Here is a 23,049-nt window from a genome sequence, read left to right on the forward strand (position 1 = left end):
AATGCATGCACACACTCTAGAGATAGGAAACTTCAGATAGAACTCCCTCAGGAAAACATACACATAAAGTCTCTCTCTAAAATATCCATAAAATTCAGTATTTTCTTTGGGTGACACAGGTCTATACTTGTATTGACATAAACCGTTACACTTTGCCAACACAGAGGTATGAAGTAATTCACCTCCATCATTCTTTGACCTCTAGAGCCCAACTTGCAAAATCTGAACAATTCAGAACCCAACTGTTGTTATCAGTTCTTGAAAATGAAAACCAGTTTGGGAGTTAGTTAACTGTACAAGCTCACCAAAGCAAGCAAAACCAGCTGCATATAGCAAGGGCACTACTGTGACTGTAATATTCTTTTTGAAAAGCAGTACTAGTACTGTAAAATGAGAAATAATATTGAATAGTCTTTTTTGGAAAAATACATCAAATACCACATCAGTTTGGTAGCTTCCACTGAATTGCATTATATTCTCGGCATGCTTTGGAGCCCAGACTTTTCACAAAGCTTTGAAAACTGTGAATCCATATTCCAAAGGAAGTCAACATTTTCCACTATAAATATACAGTCTGTCATCACTAAGCCACCAATTTCTTAGGTCTCATTAACTCTACTGTACAGCAAAAAAAACCTCAAAAACAGATGAGAAAGATCTCTCCCTCAAGCTCCACAGTATCTTCTCTCATTCTTATGGCTCCCCTCCAGTGGCAATGAAACAAATAGAAGTTAAACTTGATCCTGGGTAAGGTATTTTTATTTTATAGTACTTGCAGAGAGATGAAAAAACCCAAGCTACCAAACATACAAACAAAAAATTGAAAAACTATCTCTTTCTGAAGTGTCATCATAAACTCTTTATGTTCAAGCTGCTATTCTGTTACTGTCCTTCTGCTTTTAGAAAAGCCTATCCCACATGCAGATGTTGCCATGTACAACAGATATTCAGCAGAATCATTCAGCATTATTCCCCAAAACCAAGATGCTACTGATAACAGGTTGCCCTGAATTGCCAGAAGTTCCATTCCACAAAGGAACGGAACATCTAAATGTGGACTCAGGTGTAAAAAAATTATGAATATGCATTCCTCACTACAGGAGCTATCCTAGTGTCTTTCTAATCCAGAAGGCACAAGATGTTAAAAGCAGAGTAGCTACAAAGAAAAAAAAAAATCAGGATTCAGCATGAATCTAATTATCTATCATCTACCATTTCATCTACTATGTCTAAGAAATCTAAGAAATTAATTCTGCCATTTCATGTTTGCAACTGAAGAACTTAAGAGTTTTACGAAGCCCTGAAAACCAAAGTGTCTCAAGAGTGTCCTGGGTTCAGCAAGTAGACATACGTTCCTCACATTTGGGCAAACATCAGAACCTATGGTTGGGTTAGGGTAGGGAGGGAAGTCACTCTACCGTAGGAACTGCTACATCGTTGTTACGCATTCCTGTGTAACATTATCTAGGTGTTCCTGCTCCGGCAGGGGGATTGGACTAGATGATCTTTTGAGGTCCCTTCCAATCTCTAGCATACTGTGATACTGTGTTGTGCATTCCATTGGCTTCCATGAAGACAATTTTTAATCAACAGTGCTCCATGGCTGATGGATTAGCCCTAGCTTCAGAAACCCTAGGGACAAATGCCTTTTGAGAACAGAACATTCTACTGAAGGGCAAAAGGATATTATAGTCATCATTTTCTCAGGCAATAGTAATTGGGATTTTTATTCTGTAACTGACTGCATCTTTACATGCTGCCCCTGGATTTGAGGGAAATGGACTTTATGAAAAAGATATGAGACTGCTAGAGAGCTTCTATAGAAATCTCATTCCAAACACAAACCAATTGTAGTTTAAAGAGTTTCCTTAACATAAGCCTTTGGAGAACGTGGGGGAAGAAAGGTTTCTCCACAGCATCTGAAAACTCCTGTTGTGTGTTACCATTCCAGTTGTCAGTTTAGCAACACTGATGTGGAGTAACAGCTTTTGCAAAGTCACGTGTTTATAAGTGTGAGGAATTTTTATTTTACTATGCTAATAAAATTGTTCAGTAGCCTCTATTTATACTGGGAAAAATGTGCCTGCTGGGGAATAATGTGACTCTTCTTGGTTGAGTGTCAGCTGGTACTTTTTACACTGAAAGTTGAAGACTATCATCTAAAAGCCACAAATGGACTGAGGCTGTTGCTTAGGGTTTCATCCTCTGCTTTCAGCTAACTTTAAAGTTGTACTTTTAAAACTCTTTCTAAACAATTCCTGATCACTCTGCCAGAACTGGGGCCTCTGGATTCTATCACAGTGGAAACAAGAGCAAATAAAAATGCAATCAATTGGGCAATTAAGAATACAAAGTGCAAGGAATGTCCATCGTCATATGTATCACAGATATTAAGGCTGAAAGGAGGCACTGTAGCTATTGACCTTTTTTAGAAGACAAGTCAGAGAATTGAATAAAGTGCTTTTTTTGTACCGAATGAAATGTTATTTTTATGGCACAGAATAGTTTCCTGGAAAGCAAAAAATTCAGGCTTTAGTGTACAAAGCTTGACTGATAGACATCTTGTTAGATTTGGTCTGCTAGACCAAATATTTTCTACAGATACGTTTCCTCAAATATTTACAAACCAATCAAGTCACCACCTCATCTTTGATAAAATAACTAGACAGCCCCTATTAAATTTCCCAGAGCAAAAGAGGTATTTGTTCACGCAGGAGTTCATGCATGTCTTTTCTAAATCCTTCCCTATTTTGCTTCTTACAGCTATAATGAATGCAATACATACACTACTAATCATTTAACTAGTGCTATACCCAAAGGAAACACTGTGTCTATATTCTTTAATCAGTACTACCACATTTATAGACCAAGAACTGCATTGGACTAATTAGCAAAAGCATCTCATTCACGTTCAGTTCATTTTCTGTTATGATCCTTAAATGCTTTGCAGATTTACTGGTTTACTGAATACATGTTTTCACTGCATAAATGTGACATTTTTCATCACTTTAAACTCTAAAAAAATTCAGGCTGTTGAAATGTAATCATTTACAAGGCAATCAAGAGGGGCCTCAACATTATTATATGTTATCAATATATTTAATCAAGAAGGCTTTTCTACTTTTCAAAAAGTATTGACAAAGATAATAAATGAAGAGTGGTCAACACATCCTTAAGAGAACAGCAACAATACCTACTGTGATGGTGATTCCTACGCCTTTGCCGATCTCACAATTTGTAATTTTCAATCCACTTAAGACTGGCTGCACTTCCTAGGCATGGTCTTGTTTTTAAGCCAAGCATTCTATACTGTAAATGATACCACTCATAGAATTACACATATATCTCAATAGATACCTTTAACAACAAAGCTTCTAGTCTCAAGAGAAGTGATTATCAAACATGTTTGACAAAATTATGTTCTGTATCAGTGGACTGATACAAGATCTGCTGTCTACAATTCCTTATTAACCACATCTAGCATCAGCCTTTCTATATGTCATACAGACTCACTACTGCTATCCAATTTACTCTTTTTTAATATATCTACCACATGACAGAAAAAAAAAGTCTTGCTTGCAAAAAGTTAAATATATTGCTGTTTTCCTAGATTTGTTAAAGATGAAACATGAAGGAAAGTTCTCAGCTTTTTTTTTTTTTTAATTACACAATCTAGGTATAATTTACTGCTCTAACCCAAATATTTTTAAATGTTTAATTTTAGCAGCTGCTCCTTTATGTTACCACAAGTGCTAGAATTATTTTTATTGCTGTAAACTGTGAAGTTACTACGCAGCCTCCTCCCAGTCAAAACCCAGCAATTTTCTACTTCTGGCATTCTGGCCCCCTTATTTGCATCCTGCCACTCCTAAACAATTGCCAGGTTTTTGCCCCTATTTTTATTTGCTTATAACAAATAACATCAATGTTTGCTTTCGTATCTGTACACTTACACTGCTTTTCACCTCTGTATTCTTCCTGTGACTTAGGGAAGTATACATCAACAAACTGTGCATCAGATGGGAAGTGTTCAAGAACTACAAATATGTATGTTCACTTATACAGGCAGTGATTGTAAGCATAAATCCATCATAAGCATAAAACCACTGCACATGCAGATTCCATTGAATTAAAAACATATCAAAGAAAATGAAGAAACAGAGCCAATTAAGAAGACTTGACTTTTGTTTTTTCTACTGAACTTCAAAACTTCACCACCAAATTCACAACCTTAGACTTAGGTAGTTCTCTTACTCCTGTTACTAAGCAGTTTATGATTTTTTCAATGCTGCTAGCAAGCAATACTGAAACAGCAGCACTAGGTCTGTATAGGTGCAGCATGGAAACCAAGATCAAAAGGGATGTCTGTAGGAGAACAACAAGGTGAGCTGAGCCTTTTCATGTTCTAGTTGTAGACAGGACACCCTCTCACCAGATACAAAGTGAGCCAAAACAGCAGGCTGCAGTCCAGCAGTGGAACAGGTTGTGAGAGGACAGCAGAAGAGGAGATCAAGGAAATGTTAATATCAGAGGTCCTGCGAACCTTGCTTTTTACAAAGCATTCACTTTATAAGCATTACATGAGTGCAGTTTTAATAAGAATACTAATTTCTATTACTTGCAAGTAACTGTAGGTGACTGAAGAACTGTGTTTTCTTTATGAACAATTATTACCTCTCAAAAAGGAAAGATATTACTAAGGTTGTCATTTTTAAGTTCTTGCAATGTTTCAGTTTGCCATTATCTCAGAAAAAAAAACAACAAATGCACAGGATTTGATACTTCAACATGTCTTTATGTCAACATGGCACCCAGGAGAATCTCTGCCCGAAGTAAAAGAATACAAACCTTTGTCCTGTGCCCAGAACTCTACTGAGGGACCAACCCCACATGCCTACACTGAAAGGAATGAGGTGTCTACCTGATTATGGCAAGTCTGAAGCCTGGTAAGGCAAATTACTGTTGAGGACTAGAAAACAGCTGTGGGCACTAGAACAAAATAATTGTAAGCCAAAAAATTATCTACACAAAACACACCCAACAGCACTACTCATTGTATTTTACAGATCTAAGTCAAATAAAGGCACTTGGTGTTTGTGATTTCTTTATAAGGCCAAAAAAGAGAGGGAGTCACTCAAAAACAGTTCTGCTAAGTAAAAAACATTACTTATACTGTTTAGAAAATGCACCATCAAAATCTTAAGTAAACAATACTTATTCTTTTCCCACCCTGTTATACTGAAATTAAAACACCTACCACCATTTTCTTCTCCATTGTTATTGTTTGTCTCAGCCATTTCAGTGCCATCTAATTCAGATTCACATCCTAAATCCAATGTTCCATCAGTAGGGCATGATGATTCTTCTTTCTACAAGTAAAAAAGAAAAACAAAATAAAGTTGACAAGAAAAAAAATCAACCATGATTCTGCTGCATCTCTGAAAATAGATTCCTGCAGGGTGCTCTCATGCTTACATTTCAAAACACAGAATAAAATAAATATGCTTGATATGCTTGTGAGATACTTCAGAGAAAGACATAAAAACAGACCTCCATGAAACAATCTGCAAAGCAAAAAAGCTATTTTGTAAAGTCATAACATACGCTTAAGAAAAAAAATGCAAGAACTTCCACTTTTTTTAACAAAAGCAGACTTGTTTGGCTGTTAATATCCTAGTTTTCCAGTTGAGTGTCCACAACGCTGCAGCAAAACACAAATCCTTTAATGTTTCTTTTCTGCCTTTGCCTGTTTCCTGAATTCAAATAACTGAAGCAACCTGGAGCTCACAAGCATGGGAGTGATTGTGAATACCTGGATTTGTGCCAAGAATATCTCCCGATTTAAAGAAAAACAACAGCATTTGGTTTAGTAACTTAGGAAAGAGAGCTCCTGAAAACTATTAATTCAATCTCAGATACAGAATTTTTACTGATCTGGAGCAGTCAAAGCTGAGTTTTTTTATTTTTTAAACCCTTGCATCAAATAAATCTGCCATAAATTACAAAAGATTCTTCCCTTCAGCCTAAAATTGTAATTGACTGTATTTAGATTGCAAACATAATCTCACTCCCTTGTTCCTCACCTCTGCCTCACATTCCTGCACTCCTATTGTGAAGCCACTCTAAGTTTGATCATGTACAGCAACAAAAAATTTCCACCCAGAGAAACCATCAGATACATACCAGGAAAAGAAAAATAAAAAGGAGAGATATAGAAATAGTATAAAGCCAAAATTCTATCACTTTAATTACACTTGTTCTCAAAAGCAATGCTGTGACCTGTAAACTAAAAGCTTATTTATATTAGAGTTGAAAACAATTTTGCACTAGTTAAAAATCAAACATTAATACAATTATTTAATGAGAAAGTCAGTGATCCTTTTGAGCTCACTGCCCATAAAACAAAGGCCTTTCTGTGAACTCTGAAAAAGCAGCATTTTAGCTAAACTGTGTGTTTTTTATACCATATGCCAAATTCAAGAACATGTCTATGCTTTCTAGGATAAAACATTCAGTGTTTACTTTCATTATAAATCCTTTTAAAAGACATCTGAAAGCAGTTACAAGGACTATCAGGTCATTTCCTCTTCAAAGACTCTAATCTGTTTACCTTTATATCTATTGAGACATTCATAAAACTGATTAATAGCGCTATGTACTTTCCATATACAAAATTTAAACTTACTTTGAGAGCATAGAGTCCCGACTTCCCAGGGATTTTGAAGAATGTTCCATCACCGACACGAGTGTTAGTATGAAGCATTGCATTCAGGCAAGCTAATGGAGAGGTTCCACTGAAAAATAAAATTGTGCAGTCCAAGATTGAGTGCCTCTTGTAAAACTATTCCCTCGTTCTATTTTTTTTAAATTCATGCTTGCCTGGCTTCTTTTTTTTTTTTTTTTTTTTTTTTTGGGCCCCCCTCCCTTTTTTGCTTAATTCTCTCAACCCTGAAAACATCTACATTACAATAACAGGCCAGTTTCAAACTTAATCATATGCATCTGTCCCTTAGGCTCCAGGCAAAAAGTCTGTGAATTATAATTAGGCTTTTCTCCACATTCTAAGAGAACCAAAGTCCAAATATTTATGTGAAATTACTTCGTAAATAACACCATGAAGCCTCATTTTTAAAATGTTACAGACAATGTGGCTGCTGCACATGAATGATCAAAACAGCACCAAGTTCAAGGGCAGCTGCATCCCATAGGATGAAAGGCAACAAAAGAATAATAAAGAGCCAAAGAAGAACACATTTAAAATTAAAAGTGATATATAGTTAAGCCTTCTTTCTTAACATGGTCAGCCTGCATTACTACACATAAATACAAGCACATTTCTGCCTTCTATGAATCACTGTCTTTTCTAATTAGAGTTGTTTTAGAGATTAAGAGATTGACCTACTCAAGGTAGTAATTGTAATACCACTGTGGAATGCATGTTAAGGGACTACTTAAAAAAAACCACAACACATTAAGGAAAAAAAAAAAGAGTACATGTACAGAGGTGTCTTTGTAATATATGCATGTTTACATCAGGAAAAGAAAGCAGATGTTTCTACCTTTGCTACACATTCTGAAAAGTTGATCCAAAAAATTATGGGGAAAAAATATCTTATTTCATTTTAACTTAAAAATTAAAGTACAAGGTTTATAGTTGTGCTATCACATCTTTGTCCCCATTTACTGACTCATGTACAAAGTGTACTCAGGGACTGAATCTGAAACTGTGCTTCCTCCCTGGGGTCCCTAGCCTGCACGCACACTTATCTTTAGCCACGTAAATATATTCCACTTAGTTAAGTGGAACAATGCTTGTGCATTAAAGTAAGTGTGTTGCTAAGCATTTCAGGATTAATTATATACTCAACTATAAACCAGGAACATGACTTCAAACGTCTGTCAGAAACTACCATTTTTTATTATGCAATACTATGAGGCAACATCCAATCTTTGTTGAAAATTGCATGAGTGATCTTTTTTTATAAATGCAACTGGACTGAAATTATACGAAATTCTATGAAATTGCCATCTTTCACATGGTAACACTTCCTGTTGATTTGCATGGCTCTGTTACAACAAAATTCTTCCTTACTCTACATGTGTTAATTTCATGGAAAGATGGAGGGCGTGATAATTGCACTTCCAGTAAAAATTAAAACTATAAAGTGTCTTCAGGACAGGAAGTCCTGTCCAATATAATTTATTTACTATTTGTCACCTAATGTATCTCATCACTACATCTAAAATCAAATAAAAATGCTGCTTGTCAATAAACGCATCAGATATTTAACAGAGATCTATATTACAATGTATTCTAAATAAAATCATGCAATATGAAAACTCTGGCGAGTTTTTGTTGTTTCTTTTCCCCCATGCAAATAAAACTAATTCCACATCTGGTTTTGATATAATACTAGAGCAGAATACAAAAGTAAATAGAGTAGAAATATAATGATACTGCTAGCAGTAGCACATAAAACATTAAGAGACTTCATTGAGTTTAACGATTACTTAAAACAGTTTTGGAATAAGCAGGATACTTCTCTTTACACGTTTCCCTTATTGTATTAATGTTTGACAAGCAACGACACAAAGCATTTAAACCAGCAGTTCTGGCTGCGTAATTTCTTCCATATGTTAACAAACATAACGTGAAGCAATTTCAACTCTCACAGTCTTGGATCTTTTTAGTGAAACATTATCATGGACTAAGACTTTCTCTGCGAGATAGAAAGAACTTGCTGACTCTGCAGTGGAAGAGAAATGCAATATATCAACAAGAAACAAAACCGTGTGTGCATGTATGAACGATTTGTATCCTTCTTCTTTTGAATGTAGATATTCTGGACACCACACTTATTTTTACATATCATTAACCAATTAAAATGATACAAGATGAATGAACCTAAAATAGAGGATTTGGCAATCTCTTATGACCACTACTGTGCTCACAGCAGATATCTTAATCTTCAAAGTCTAGCCAACTGGCAAGTGGACAATAGAAAATACTCTCTGATTTACAAAGAAATCTGTAGCAGCTACTGAGCCAAGAAGTACTTTCAACTACTGTTAAGCTTGTTTCATAGAGATATCTGAAGTTCCTAAATAATTTGGTATGCAAAGGACCATATCCGTCCTTCTTGAAAATTGCCCTTGGATATGACTAACATACTTAACAAAGTTGCAAACAAACTAATAATCTGAACACTGTGGGGTGGGATATATTTTGAGCTAGCAGCTCAAACTGGAATTCCATGGTGTCCTTCATCACTGCTGTTAACCAGTGATTTGTATACTCTGACAGCACAGGGATCCTTAAAACACTGTATTAAAATTCCCAAATGTTACCCACAAGAGATGCTGGAAATGCTCACAATATATGCTATCACAACACATGTGACTACAATTAGAAAAGCCAGCACGCAAAGAACCCATGATGCAGTCTTATATCTGAATCAGAGAAGTTTCTGAGGGATCCAGACTATTTACTGCATGTTTTCTAACTTCTCCCACAACCTAAGGACATACTCGTTCAGCTGAGTGCTGCTGGCATATATTAATACAGCAGCCAAAGACTGACAGATATAAAGCTAGGTATCTTTGGATGTCAAAAATAGCACAGAACCTAAGTTCTTGAAACACTTCAAGTCAGTTCAAAATTGATTCAGTTAAATCAAATTGGATGTAATAATACTCTACTTTGTAACTTGGTATCTATGAACTTCTAAAGCCATAACAATATCCTGCAAGTTTTGTTGCCATAGTCTACACACGAGGAATATGTTTACCATTTACATTATTAAGATACAGAACTTTCATACTATTTATTCTCTTTTAAGTGAGATTGCTTTAAACCACTGCTGTATTCTAAAAGTCACTCAAACATGGGAGTCACCCTCTGTAGAAGTATGACTTTAAGATTGCTCTATTTTATAGAATCATCAATTCATAGAATAGTTTTGTTTGAAGGGACCTTAAAGATCATCTAGTTCCAACACCCCTGCCATGGGCAGGGACACCTTCCACTAGACCAGGTTGCTGGTCATATGTTTATTTTATATACCTATACATCTATATATACACACAAGCAGTATACTCACACCCACCCACTTTAAAACAGACTTAAAAAATGGAAAGTTACTTACTTTCTGTAAAGGTGATACGAAGTTACAACAACCAGCAATATAGGAAAAAGAAAAGAAATAAATAATTAGCCTTCTAATAGAATTTTTTTAAATACAATTTGATCAAAGATGTCAGGCATTTCAATGTGTAATAAACGCTCTTTCCCAGAACCACTATAATTTGGTAGCACTTGACACATCCTTCCAAGTCTAATCTTGAAATTCCTGTACATCACCAAAGCAAGCTTCTCACCCCAGCTCCCCCAGTCAAAAATATCTCCAATATTTTGTGACTCTGGGCTCCCTCTTCTGGTCATGCAGCCCGTATTACCTAAAAGCAAATGCCGCACCACACAGGCTACACAAAAAGCTCTGCAAAACCATGTACGTGAAGTACAGATTTCAGTCTTTCTCTCCCTTGCCACCCTCCCCAACACCCTACAAAAATCTCTAAAAACACCAGTAGAAACACTACTAATTTTTATGCTGGAAACTTCTTAAACACACAGTTTTGACAGAACCCCCCTTAAACGTCTATGGTTATACTTCAAATTCTAATGGTCTTTGCTAGACTGCTTGCCAAGAGAAAGAGATTATGATATTGGAAAAAAAAAAAGTTTTAAATATGGAAAATAAATTGACTAAAGCCAACCAATAGAGTGTGGCAGACACTGAAAGTTGCCTGACTATGCAGACAAGGCGCCTTGAGTCCTGCAGCAGGCAGCATTTCGGCTGCTCAGCCCCCCTGCACATGGCATAGCCCCCCCCCAGAGCTTAAGATATTTTCCCAAATCAAACAACTACTGTTGTAAGAGCAGCACTCAGCTATTGTAAACGTGCTCAGTATTTATTTGTTTGAAATCATCTGCTCATTTCATACAGATCCATAAATAGTCACACGGGAGCAACAATTTTTACTCACTGCTGGAAACAAAGTAAAATCAAAAGGCTTCAGGACTAATTTCTAGACTCGATATGAAGTCACTCAGAATAAAGTATGTTTATAATACATGTAAGTTACACCAGGTTTGGAGTACACAAGAGTAATACCAGATAAAGAAAGTAAAACTTATGAGGGAAGGCTGTAGAAAACACATTTGTGTGGTCCAGAAAAGTTAAAGATGTAATTGTAATTTTTCAGAAAAATGTAAAAAGCTGTTAAAGTCAATGGAGATGAATGTTCTTCACAATCACTGGGGGAAGAAAAAGAAAGTTCGTAGATCACCTAAAAGTGTGAATGTAGCTGTTGATGTTTTAATCAACACCAGAACAGAGCATGGAAGTTTGTAAAACGACCTTCATTAGAAGATCAAATACACACCAGTCTTGGCTGGTACATATACTGGAACCTGTCCCAGTGTTAGCATTTGTGTTGCATGATCTTTTCAGCATACATCCAGCACTGTATCATAGGATTCTTCATCTCAAATAAATCTAAATTTTGGTTAAGGCTGTGGTTAATGATATACCCTAAGTATATTTTTTCCAATGTATACAGCATCCAGAAATGCTGAAGAATTGAGTAATGTCTACATGTGCTCTGCTCACTGAAGTGTTTCATGGAATAATGCTTGCAGTACTGGATGCCCATGGTGATGAAGCCAAATGAGATTTTTCCCAGTCTTCAAAGAGCTGCATGTCCATGGTCTTGCCAGCAAAATGTCTGAACTTGCTGTAGCTGTGATCTAAATTGGGACAGACACACAAAACCACCAGGAACCTAAGCACCAACACCAAGACAAGAAGACAGGCAAACTGCCACTGACCACTCTAGAGCCACTTGCTCTCCCTGCAGCAGCCATTCAAGCTGGGGCTGAGGCAAGTTCTTCCATCCCAGGCTCAGAATGAAGAACCAGGAGAGGTCCATAGAACAGAAGACTGAAAAAAAACCCCAGATATTTTACTGTATTCAAATGATAAAGGCACAGGATCCTTCCTTAGCACAGAGGGAAGTAGAGAGCACAGAGTAAATGGCTGAAACCATTGATGACTGCAAGATTTGCTGCCAACCGTCTACAAACTTTTAGGCAATAAAACCTCCGAGTTAATCGAAACAAGTCAAATGATACGATGATGAAGACTCCACTGTCTTCCCTGGTCATTTTGTAGATCTGTACAGAGTGTGGTGGGCTGGATGCCAGGTGCCCATGAAAGATGCTCTATCACTTCCCCTCCTCAACTGGACAGGGAAGAGAAAACACAGCAAAAGGCTCATGGGTCAAGATAAAGACAGAGAGATCAGTCACCAATTATTGTCACAGGCAAAAGAGGCCTATCTTAGGGAAATTAGTTTGTTACCAATCAAATCAGAGTAGGATAATGAGAAATAAAAGTAAATCTTAAAACACCTTCCCCCCCACCTCTCCCTTCTTCCTGGGCTCAGCTTTACTCCGAATTTCCTCTACCTCCTCCATGACAGTGGCACACAGGGATGAGGAATGGGGGCTGTGGCCAGTTCATCACATACTATCTCTGCTGTTCCTTCCTCCTCAGGGAAAGACTTCTCACACTCTTCCCCTGCTCCAGCGTGGGTCCCTGCTATGGGGTGCAGTCCTTCAGGAACAGACTGCTCCAACAGGGCCCCCAATAGGGTTAGCAGTCCTGCAGCAAACCTGCTCCAGCATGGACTTCTCTCTCCATGGGGACACAGGTCCTGCTAGGAGCCTGCCCCAGCACGGGCTTCTGACAGGGCCACAGCCTCGTTTGGACATCCCCCTGCTCTGGTGTGGGGTCCTCCATGGGCTGCAAATGGATATCTGCTTCACCATGGACCTCCATGGGCTGCAGGGGCACAGCTGCCTCACCATGGTCTGCACCATGGGCTGCGAGGGAATATCTGCTCTGGTGCCTGGAGCACCTCCTGCCCCTCCTTCTGCACTGATCTTGGTGCTTGCAAGAGCTGTTGCGCTCACATGTTCTCACTCCTCCCTCCAGCTGCAATTGCCAGTGGACTGGGATTTTTTTCCCCTCTTCTTAAATCTGTTATCCCAGAGGCACTAACGCCATCACTGAAGGGCTCAGCTTTGGCCTGTGGCAAGCCTGTCTTGGAGCCAGCTGGCATTGCCTCTGTTAGACACAGGGGAAACTTCTAGCAGCTTCTCACGGAAATCACCCCTCATATCAAGCCCACCCCCCCCCAAAAAAAAACCTTCCCACACAAACCCATTACACAGAGGAATACCAGCAGCAGTACATTTGCTTTCTGATCCAACGTTAAATACAGACTAGACAGTCCAGGTAAAATTTCATTCAGTGTCATCCTTTCAATTGACTAAACATGCTAATCCAAAATAAACCAATTTAAATTATCAAACAGAAAACTTGATTGGAACAATCAATTTAAATCTTGCTTTTGAATTTTTTCCATTTATTTTCCTATTCCAAGGTTAATTAATTCACTGCTTGAAATAATTAAAATACCTCCATCAGCAAATACATAGAGCTTTAATGCAGTATTACTTTTTGCTGATCAGGAGACTGTAAATGCATTCATCAATTATCTACTTTAACTTACAAAAATTAATCTAAGTCATATTTTCCAATGTTTGAAATAGCAATGACATCTTATTTACTAAATCATTACAAGTGTACTTCTTTCTGTTAAGTCATTTTTAGAAAGAAACTAAAATTTGATTAAAAGATTGTTTTTTAAATGTTGAATGAAAAAAAAACACTAGATGTGTACTACTATAAATATACTAGATGCGGCACAGCTATAGGTTGGGCAGAGAAGAGATTCAGAGCAGCCCTGTGGAGGACTTGGGGGTGTTGCTTTATAAAAAAAATGAACATGAGGGTCTTCAGTGTGTGTTCACAGCTGTCCTGGGCCTGCCCAGAAAGCCAACCGTATCCGGGGCTGCATCAAAAGGAGCGTGACCAGCAGGTCGAAGGAGGTGATCCTGCCCCTCTACTCTGCTCTCGTGAGACCTCACCTGGAGTATTGTGTGCAGTTCTGGTGTCCTCAACATAAAAAGGACATGGAACTGTTGGAACAAGTCCAGAGGAGGGCCACGAGGATGATCAGGGGACTGGAGCACCTCCCATACGAAGATGATAGGCTGAGGAAGTTGGGGCTGTTCAGTCTGGAGAAGAGAAGGCTGCGTGGAGACCTCATAGCAGCCTTCCAGTATCTGAAGGGGGCCTATAGGGATGCTGGGGAGGGACTCTTCATTAGGGACTGTGGTGACAGGACAAGGGGTAATGGGTTCAAACTTAAACAGGGGAAGTTTTGATTGGATATAAGGAAGAAGTTCTTTACTGTGAGGGTGGTGAGGCACTGGAATGGGTTGCCCAGGGAGGTTGTGAATGCTCCAACCCTGGCAGTGTTCAAGGCCAGGTTGGCCAGAGCCTTGGGTGGCATGGTTTAGCGTGAGGTGTCCCTGCCCATGGTAGCGCGGTTGGAACTAGATGATCTTAAGGTCCTTTTCAACCCTAACTATTCTATGATTCTATGTGTTGCATATAAAAAAAGAGATGCTTTTCAAAATGTTACATATCGAACATAATTTATTAAACAATAAAAACGTCTTTTTGGTAGTGGGTAGAAAATAGCTAGGGATCCATCTACTATGTTTATACATACACTGCTGAAATGGTAGAGGTGGTAGATCTCAGCCTCTTACACAAAGTTTTTATTCATAAATTGGAAAAAGAAAAAAGCCTTTCCTTTTTGAACTGTCAACTGGCTTCTTAATTTTTATAGGGATTACTAATGAGAGCTACATAAAATACTCTTCATACCTACAGTAGGTGTGACTGTCAAAATTATTTATGTTCTGAAGTCTTAACCACTTAAATAATACATAAAGTCATAATAAAAGTCTTAAGCCTGAAGTTGCTTGCTAAAGCTTCATAGGAATTGAGCCGCATACAGATTAAATACTATTTATACTGTTTGAATAAATTATACTTAAGGTTTATTCCTAATATAAGCTCTCCCAGTTGGATCTTAAAATAGATTTTAATGGATTAAAAGACATGTCTTAAAAGGAATACGTGTACTTTTAAAGGTTATTTATAATCAATTTTATCCATGTTAGCCAAAATTAACATCAGTTTTGTTCTCATATGGGCAGCAGCCTAAAGAAAATTTTTATATCTCTGGTCCTACTTATGCTTCACAAGTGGCCTTCAGCCTTCAAATACCACAAACACAGCACTATTCTTGAGCAGAGCAAGTAAACCATAAAGCTCACAGCTATCAGGCAACAAGACAGATGATTTGACCATTGTCTCAGACGACAAACCAAACCCCAGAATCTGATAGGAAATTACATTACTAGTGTAAGTAATGTATAATAATACATTACTACTGACATCACTTCATACTCAGCACTCACGTAGATTTCTTGTTTTTCTGAACCAGATGAAGAGAGTGGCAAGAATATTATTAGCATGACAGAAAATACAAGGAGAGCTACAGACACACTAAAATGTAACACACCCATTACAGATACCTTGCATCTGCCTCACAAGCTAGCAGAACTTACCATCAGCTTTCACTGAAGTTATCCCAAGTAGTGAATCCCAAATGTCTAAAGCGCAAGAACAGAGCAATGAACTTGAACTCTGCCCTTTGTAGCTTATGAGGGAGTTACAAGCAGCCAGAATCACAGTTGTCTAGAATATCGGCAAGAAACTGAACCTTTTCATTGCCCTTCAAATGTGAAACGGTCTGGAGCAGTATACTGAAGAGAAATTCAACATGGATACCAAATTCAAGCCAGCTATCATGAGAGAGTATTTTCATTCCTTTTTTTTTTTTTTTTTTTGCATTCCTTAGCAGGAAATCTTGTTTACAAACTCACTTATTCTGGTTTTACATTTTGAATTCACCAGACCTGGTCTAGACCTTCCAGGTAACTCCCTCCACTATACTGGGTATGGCCTCTGCTTCCTCCCAGCTTCTCGTGCCCCTCCTCACTGGCAGAGCATGAGACAATGAATGGAAAGTCCTTTCTCAGGGTAAGCATTACTTATCAACAACTAAAAACATCGGTGTGTTATCAGCTCTCTCAGACTAGAGCTGAAAAGAAAGCACTGCACCAACTACTAACAAGGAGAAAAATAAGTTACAGCTGAACCCAGGACAATGACGACCCATATGTTTTTGCTCTAATTCCTTCTCAGTAGCCATGAGTTTGGCTCACTTTTGCAACCCACAAACTTGGGGTTTTTACACTTAGCTGTACTGCAGCACTATGGTATACCTGATCTTTCTCTTTTTTCCTCAGACCTAAAGACTACTGAAAAAAGATCAGATCTGCCCTCTGTGCTGTTCAATGGCCTTTGATAGACATTGCAATCAAGTTCAGCATGTCCACCTTTACCTTTAGCGCACTCTGCGGTCTGAGGCCAGAGTCTATAAAGCTGTGGTACCCTGCAACACTGCTAATGAATCTTTTTGATATCTAGAGCAAAGTAGATTGTATTTCCTGGTGCTGGCAGCCTGGGAAAATGTCAGATGGTGTCAAACCTGGTGACAACAGCCACAGTAATATTCCAGACAAATAAAAAGCAAATGGAGTTCATCTGTAGTAAAGCCAGAGCTTTATTATGACTCGGTAAAAACAATAAAATGAAAAGCCCCGGGAATGAAAGCTCATTGCAAATATCCGTACTCCTTAAGCCAAGTGAAGCTTTTATTTTTAAAAACCATTTTCTCTCACAAGAAAACCTTTACATACACAGGTTCCAGAACCTGTATAAAAATTAAAAGTGTTCCTTAGTAGAATTTTACAGAGTTATTGCTGTGGATTTTCCCTGAAAACATCATTCTTCACAAAAATGTTTTTGAAGGAAAAATATCCAATGGAGATACAAATTCACTATGGATTTACAGTGCATTTGAAAATAAGATGCTAGCAATACGAGAAGAAAAAATAAAAACCATATAAACATATCATAACAACGCCACATTATACACTGCAGACAGAAAGATACAAACATGCTTTCCTAAAATTTAAATACCCCTTCCCATTATTTTTGCTGATTTCCCTTGTCCTTCATCAGCCATGCCTCTGAGTAGATCTCCATGAATATCCTGAATGTTCTGGAAAGTACGCTTGAAACACTATGCCACCTCTTAAATGATATTCACATATGGCAACAAGCATTCCTCAACCAGAAAGGAAATGAGAATACAAGTTTTATAGAGAATGTTTACACTTTTCTGTGTTCCCTAACACCTGGAAAAACCCTAAGTTTTTCTGCTTTGTGCATAAAATTCTCATAGTCAATAATAGTAAATGCACCTCTGCGCTCTGAATCTATGCCATTTTGTTAGATGCAGTACAAATAATACAAGAAAAAAGCAATACTAACCAAAAAAATGTGGTTTTGAAAGACACATGCAAAGATTAAAGAGGATCTTTTGAAATTATTCTAAAAGAAAAATGTTTCAGGAAGAAAATTATCTCAAAAGAACAAGAGACCAGCATGCATCAGAGATGGTCACAACAGCGAAGGTGTTCTCTGGACTGAAAACACCCTCCCCATTCAAAATCACTTGAAAGAAACTATTTGATTTCTTTGTGCAACAAATGCTTATACAAGTCAAACAATACAGGTCTCTCTGACAGCTACTTCCTATTCAAGAATATGAGTTTTTTCTGTTCTCTTTTAATAAAATATTTCCTTTTAGCAGCTTTAACTGATTTCATTAAAAAGCAGTTGTACATTTTACTTTTTTTACTCTAGTATGAATGATCACCATGAAGGACAAAATTATAAAGAAAGAAAAATATGAATTCCTGCCACATGAAAGAAACTGGAGCAGAGGTTAAAAAATGGATTTCTTAAAGAAACCATGGTTTTGATATATATGATGTCTTATTTTAGTATCAGATTTCATAGGCCCTTGTGGGTTTTAAATACATATGTTTAGAAAAATGAAGTAATGACTGCTACAATCAAAAATGTACTAAACCCAAGAAAAACATTGCCACAAAATGTGCAATGTATAAAATGGAAAAAAGCCACCCCACCCTTCCAAATATTCTTGGCTTCAAGTTGGATGAAGCTTACTCTTAAAAAAAAAAAATTTAAGGTGGAAAGTAAAGTGGCTATGCTGAACAAGACATAGTCAGCAATCACTGAATGTCTTTTGGCCTCTAAAATTTAATCATCCTACACAAGGGACCTCTATGAAGTTATCCCAAGTTTTCTTGTTTAATTTGGCTTTTTAATTGGCCAGTCTCCATGATTTTCTCTGTAGTGCTTTAAGAATATCGTGAGCGTTATTGAGATATAACTTGTTAGTCAAATACAAAATAAAAAATACCCCCCACTCCCTCCAAAAAAAGTTACAGCTATTTTTAAGAACAACATTCAGCTCCACTAAGGTTTGCATACTCATATAATTGTAGCCTAATTTATACTGGAAGGAACTTTCAGAAGACATCTAGTCCAACCTCCTGCTCAAAGCACAGCCGCTTGGATGTGGGCCTTGTCCAGTCAAGTTTTCTGCAATCTCCAAGAATGGAGACTTCACGGCCTCTCTGGACAACCTCCTCAGTGCTTAACTGCTCTCACTGGGAAAATATTTTTCTCAGCATCAAATCAGAATTTTACATGTTCCAGTTTGTGTCTTTTGCCTCTCATTCTTTGCTTCTCATACTGTCACTGTACAACCTCCAAGAAAAGCCTGTCTCCATTTTCCCTACACCCTCCCATCAGTGAGCTGTGGACTGCCATGAAATCCTCCTGAGCCTTCTCTTCCGTGTGAATAAGCCTGGCTCTCTCAGCCTTTCCCCATATATCATTTGCTCTAGCCTCCAGCCATCTTGATGAACCTCCACTGGACTCACTCAATTTTTTTCCTGTACTAGAGGACCCAAAACGGGACAAATGTGGTCTCGTAAGTGCTGAACAGAGGGGAAGGATCAGTTCACTTGACCTGCTGGCCATGCTCCTTCTAACACAGCCCAATATGGGCTTCTTTGCTGCAAGGGCACTTTGCTGGACTAACGTCTGGCTTGTTAACCATCCCAGGTAATTTTCTGAAAAGCTGATTTCTAGCCTGTTAGCCCCCAGCCTGTACTGCTGCATGGGTTACAATTTCCCAGATGAAGGAGTGTGCTCTTGCCTTTGTTGAATGCAGTTAGCACATTTTTCAGCTGTCTTAATCCCTCTGAACAGCAGCCCAGTCTTCCAATGTCCCAACTGCTCCTTTCAGCTGGGGATCACCTCCACACTTGCTGAATGTGCACTCTGTCCCATTGGTCAGGTGCTTAACAGCAATGTTCAACAATGACAGCCTCAGAATCAATGCCTCAGCAAGACCACTTAGTAACTGGTCACCAATTGCAGTTAACACCTTTGATCAAAACACTTCGGGCCCTGCAGTCCAGGTGAATTTCTATCCACCTTACTGTCCACTCATTGAGTTCCTATCTCATCAATGTGTCTGTGAAGATACTATTAGAAATGCTGCCAAAGGTTTTACTAAAGTCGATGTAAACAACATCCACTGCTCTCCTCTCATGCACTGAACTAGTCATCTGATCACAGAAGGCAGAAAGGCAGGCCAGGCATGACTTGCCCGTGTTCATTCATATTGGCTTTCTCCCACAATTACTTGACTTTCTATGCATTGAAATTGGCCATCTTCATTCACCAAGGAAGATAAAACAGCCTTCCTGGGCCCTTTTGTCCTAACAAGAAGTAAACCTCCAGCTACAGCAAATACATGAGGCTGGCTGATGGGTGCCTGTCAGAATATGGTCTCAAACAATTATCACCCTCTATTTCTTCCTCATTTACATGTTTGGCTGAAATGCAGCAGGTTCTGATGTCTCACTGATAATCTTGCTCACCCCCTTCCAAGGCACTACACCTGTCCTTCTGTGCAGGCAGAGAATCTTCCTTCTATTGACAGACAGAAATTTCCAGCTTCCCAATCTCAGCAGTCTCTCATTTGAATATAATTCCTAGCTGCCTCTACTTCACATTGCAGTGCTTGGGTTCTTGCCTCTGCAAAGATCCTGCTGATATCCTGTTTTTCCCTTCTCAGGTTGCAGTCTATTCATCTCCTTCCAGACTTCCTTCACCTGGCAACTCAGCACCTTGACCAGAGTGCACTTCCCAGGGGTATGCTACAGCACTCCCCCGTGCCATTCCTAGACCCAGGAGTGCAGCCCTGGAGTTCTCTCTGAGCTAAGACCTCTGTTGTGCCAGGAACAATTGCTGATGACCATGCTCTACAGCACATCAATACCACCACTGCACAGTCTTCAGGAGTTCCACATTGTCCTGAGCTAATTTTCTGCACCCCATTGTGTCACGCTTGTACTAAATGCTGTGATAACTGCTAGGTCTCTTAGCTCCACATTTCCTGGGCTCTGGGAGCTGTACCCTTGCCTGCCAGTTATCCAGCTACTTCTCAAGCATTCATCAAACAGGTGCTTGACACCACTTGGTCAAGTTAGCTGAAGACAAAATACAGAGGTAGCCCACAACCATCAAGTAGCCAAAAAAAACCCCAAGATCTGACAGAAGCAAAATGCCTCCATGGGCTACCCTTGACCTACAGCAGCAAGCCTCTGAAGTTCCCAGAAGCAGGAGCTCCCAGAAGATTTTCCCTGAAGCTTCCTGAAGAAGCCTGGAAACCTGTGCAACTGCTATGTCTCTGATTAGCTGCCTCTGCTGGAGATCTGCAACGGACTGATAAAATACGCTGGAAAAAAACAAGACTTCTGAGCTGCTGCACCACCCACAGAGGAAGTCCATGCAATATCCAACAGTAGCTTCATTAGCTCTGTTGCATAGTGAAAAAGGGAATCATCAAAACAAAGTGTTGCCCAGAAAACCACTGTGGGCTAGGTCTAGCTCAGAAGGCTGAGTAGGACTCCTACTTTATCATGCTACACCAGGAACACAATCCCGATGCAGCCACAGCTTCCAGGCACACTCCTCCCTTGACTGATTAGAAGAATCTCCAGCCTTTCCTATCATCCACAGCAGGGGCTTTTGTTATCGAAGCTGTGCCCATGACAAGATTCAACCCTGCAGGTATGCCAGTGATGGTGCATCTCTGTACCTGTACATAAGGCAATGGAGCACTTTCTGCTTTCAACAAGGTTCACACCAAGTTTAATACTGGGCTCATGTCTCTTTCAGCCAACTCTGCCACTCAAAACAACTGGAGTGGCTTCCCCCTAAGGCAGACCACGTTTCTCCCTCTGTGTTATGTTCTCTGTCCCCCCTTCTCCCCACTCCCACCCCCCAAGTTTTTTCTTTAAAGCTTGATTATTTCCCCAACAGCCATGTGAATGCTTGTGCCAGCACCCATGGTGGTGGGCAGCCCAGAACAGGAAAAGCAACTTGGAGAGAGCGGGATTATTCTTTCAGCTGCAATATTAGTTTACAGTAACTGGAGAAGGATGGCCTCAGACTGACACAACCAGTTCCCATTTCAGACTCCTCAGAGCAATGCCTGTATTTCACCTTTTGTCAGTAACACAACATGCTCCCTCCAGCCACTCCCAACCCTACATGCCAGATGCAGCTGGCTCGCCTGAGCTGTAACCCCTTGGGTTGCTACATCTGGCAGGAGAAGATGCAGAGGAGGGTAGAAGCATCAGTACCACCCTGCTGAGAGAAAGCAGAATAACCAAGCTTGAAAGAGCTCCACTCCCACCCACATTCTTCCACTCGAGCCCAATGTCTTGTCCCTGCTCTCTCACGATTTCAATGCAGTTTTCCAGTTGTTGCTATTAAAACCAATTGCAACTAGGTTCATAAAATCAGAATAGATGCTTACATACAGACATTTTCTTCCACTTTCTCCTAGTAATAAAATGAAAACACAAGAAGCAAACCATAACAGCAATAAGACCTATTATAATTAAATATTAAAAAGTAAGCATATTTCAGAGAAAAGGCTTAAACTGTGGCAATATTTAACCATTTAAACCAAGTAATCAAAAAGTATTGCTGAGCAAAGTTCACTAACTACAGTCTAAAATTCTTGTTTATATTTTATGAGAATTACAGATTTTTTCACTTCAGAAATCTTTAAATCTTGGATGTTACTCAGCATTGAGCTACCAGCCTTTAATATGAGTGCAGTAGGAGATTATTAAGTAATATTTCTCCCTGATAGAATGGACAGCATTAAATCAAATCGCTATATAGACCTTAAAAGTGATTTATTTTTCTTTCTTTATCCTCAGTAGCAAAAATCTTATTGAGTTATCCTAATTAAATTGTTTTAATAAGTGTGCCCATTCTTAAAAACTGACACATGTCAACATGCTGGCCTGCAGGCATTTGTTAGGTGGTGCCATTTCAGCCCCATCACCCATCTGCTTATGTAATCAGTTTTCCAAATCAGTAAGAAAGATTTTAATGCTTATAACCATTTCTATGGAAATTTTTACCTGGAAAGAAGTTATCTATTCATTGAATAGTAATGCTGAAACCACTAAAGCTGAATTATTTAAACATAAGGATCTTACAGTTTTTACTTGATGGAAAGTAATTTCCGGGGTCTTGGTTACCACATACCAGTAACACATACAAGCTCTTCCAGCCAGTAAAAAAATTTTAATTTCACTGCTAACGGCATACAGTTACATATTCTTCACCCACAGTGGACTTGCTTGGACTTGTTTCTTTTTATCCCTTCTTTTCTCTCATTTTAATTTCTGTCTTCTGCTCTTTCCTTTCACTTTCTTTTCCTTCTCTCTCGTCTCTCTTCTTTCTGCTTTCTCTTCCTCTTTCCCTCTTTTTTAAATTTTCTTCCTCTTTTCTCTCTCATGTCTTTAATTTCTCTTTGGCTTTCTCTCCCCTTTTCCTCTCTTTTTATTTTCTCTCCCTGCCTCCTCCTCCTCTCCCTTCTCTCATGCTCTCTCTGTTCTTTCCTTTCTGCTTTCTTCTCTTAGTTGTCATTGTCTTCTCTCTGTTCTTTCCCTGTATTTTCTCT

General features: G+C 38.8%; 1 protein-coding gene across 3 annotated transcripts in view; it reads right to left on the bottom strand.

The window, feature by feature from the left end:
• The window catches only part of ASXL3 (ASXL transcriptional regulator 3), a 125,212-nt gene that overhangs the window by 61,485 nt on the left and 40,678 nt on the right, over positions 1–23,049 (bottom strand). For 2 of the 3 annotated variants that reach the window (XM_061448570.1, XM_061448572.1), the window contains 2 exons: positions 6,686–6,794; positions 5,258–5,369 (listed from right to left, as the gene is read on the bottom strand). In XM_061448570.1, coding sequence (XP_061304554.1) covers positions 5,258–5,369; positions 6,686–6,794 — 221 coding nt within the window. The remainder of the gene's footprint in view (positions 1–5,257; positions 5,370–6,685; positions 6,795–23,049) is intronic. The other variant, XM_061448571.1, reaches the window with a different exon arrangement.

The sequence above is a fragment of the Pezoporus flaviventris genome, unplaced genomic scaffold, assembly GCF_033815535.1.
Source record: "Pezoporus flaviventris isolate CSIRO_AGI_PZ_B2104156 unplaced genomic scaffold, CSIRO_AGI_Pfla_v1 ptg000007l, whole genome shotgun sequence".
In the NCBI taxonomy this organism is placed as follows: Eukaryota; Metazoa; Chordata; class Aves; order Psittaciformes; family Psittacidae; genus Pezoporus; species Pezoporus flaviventris.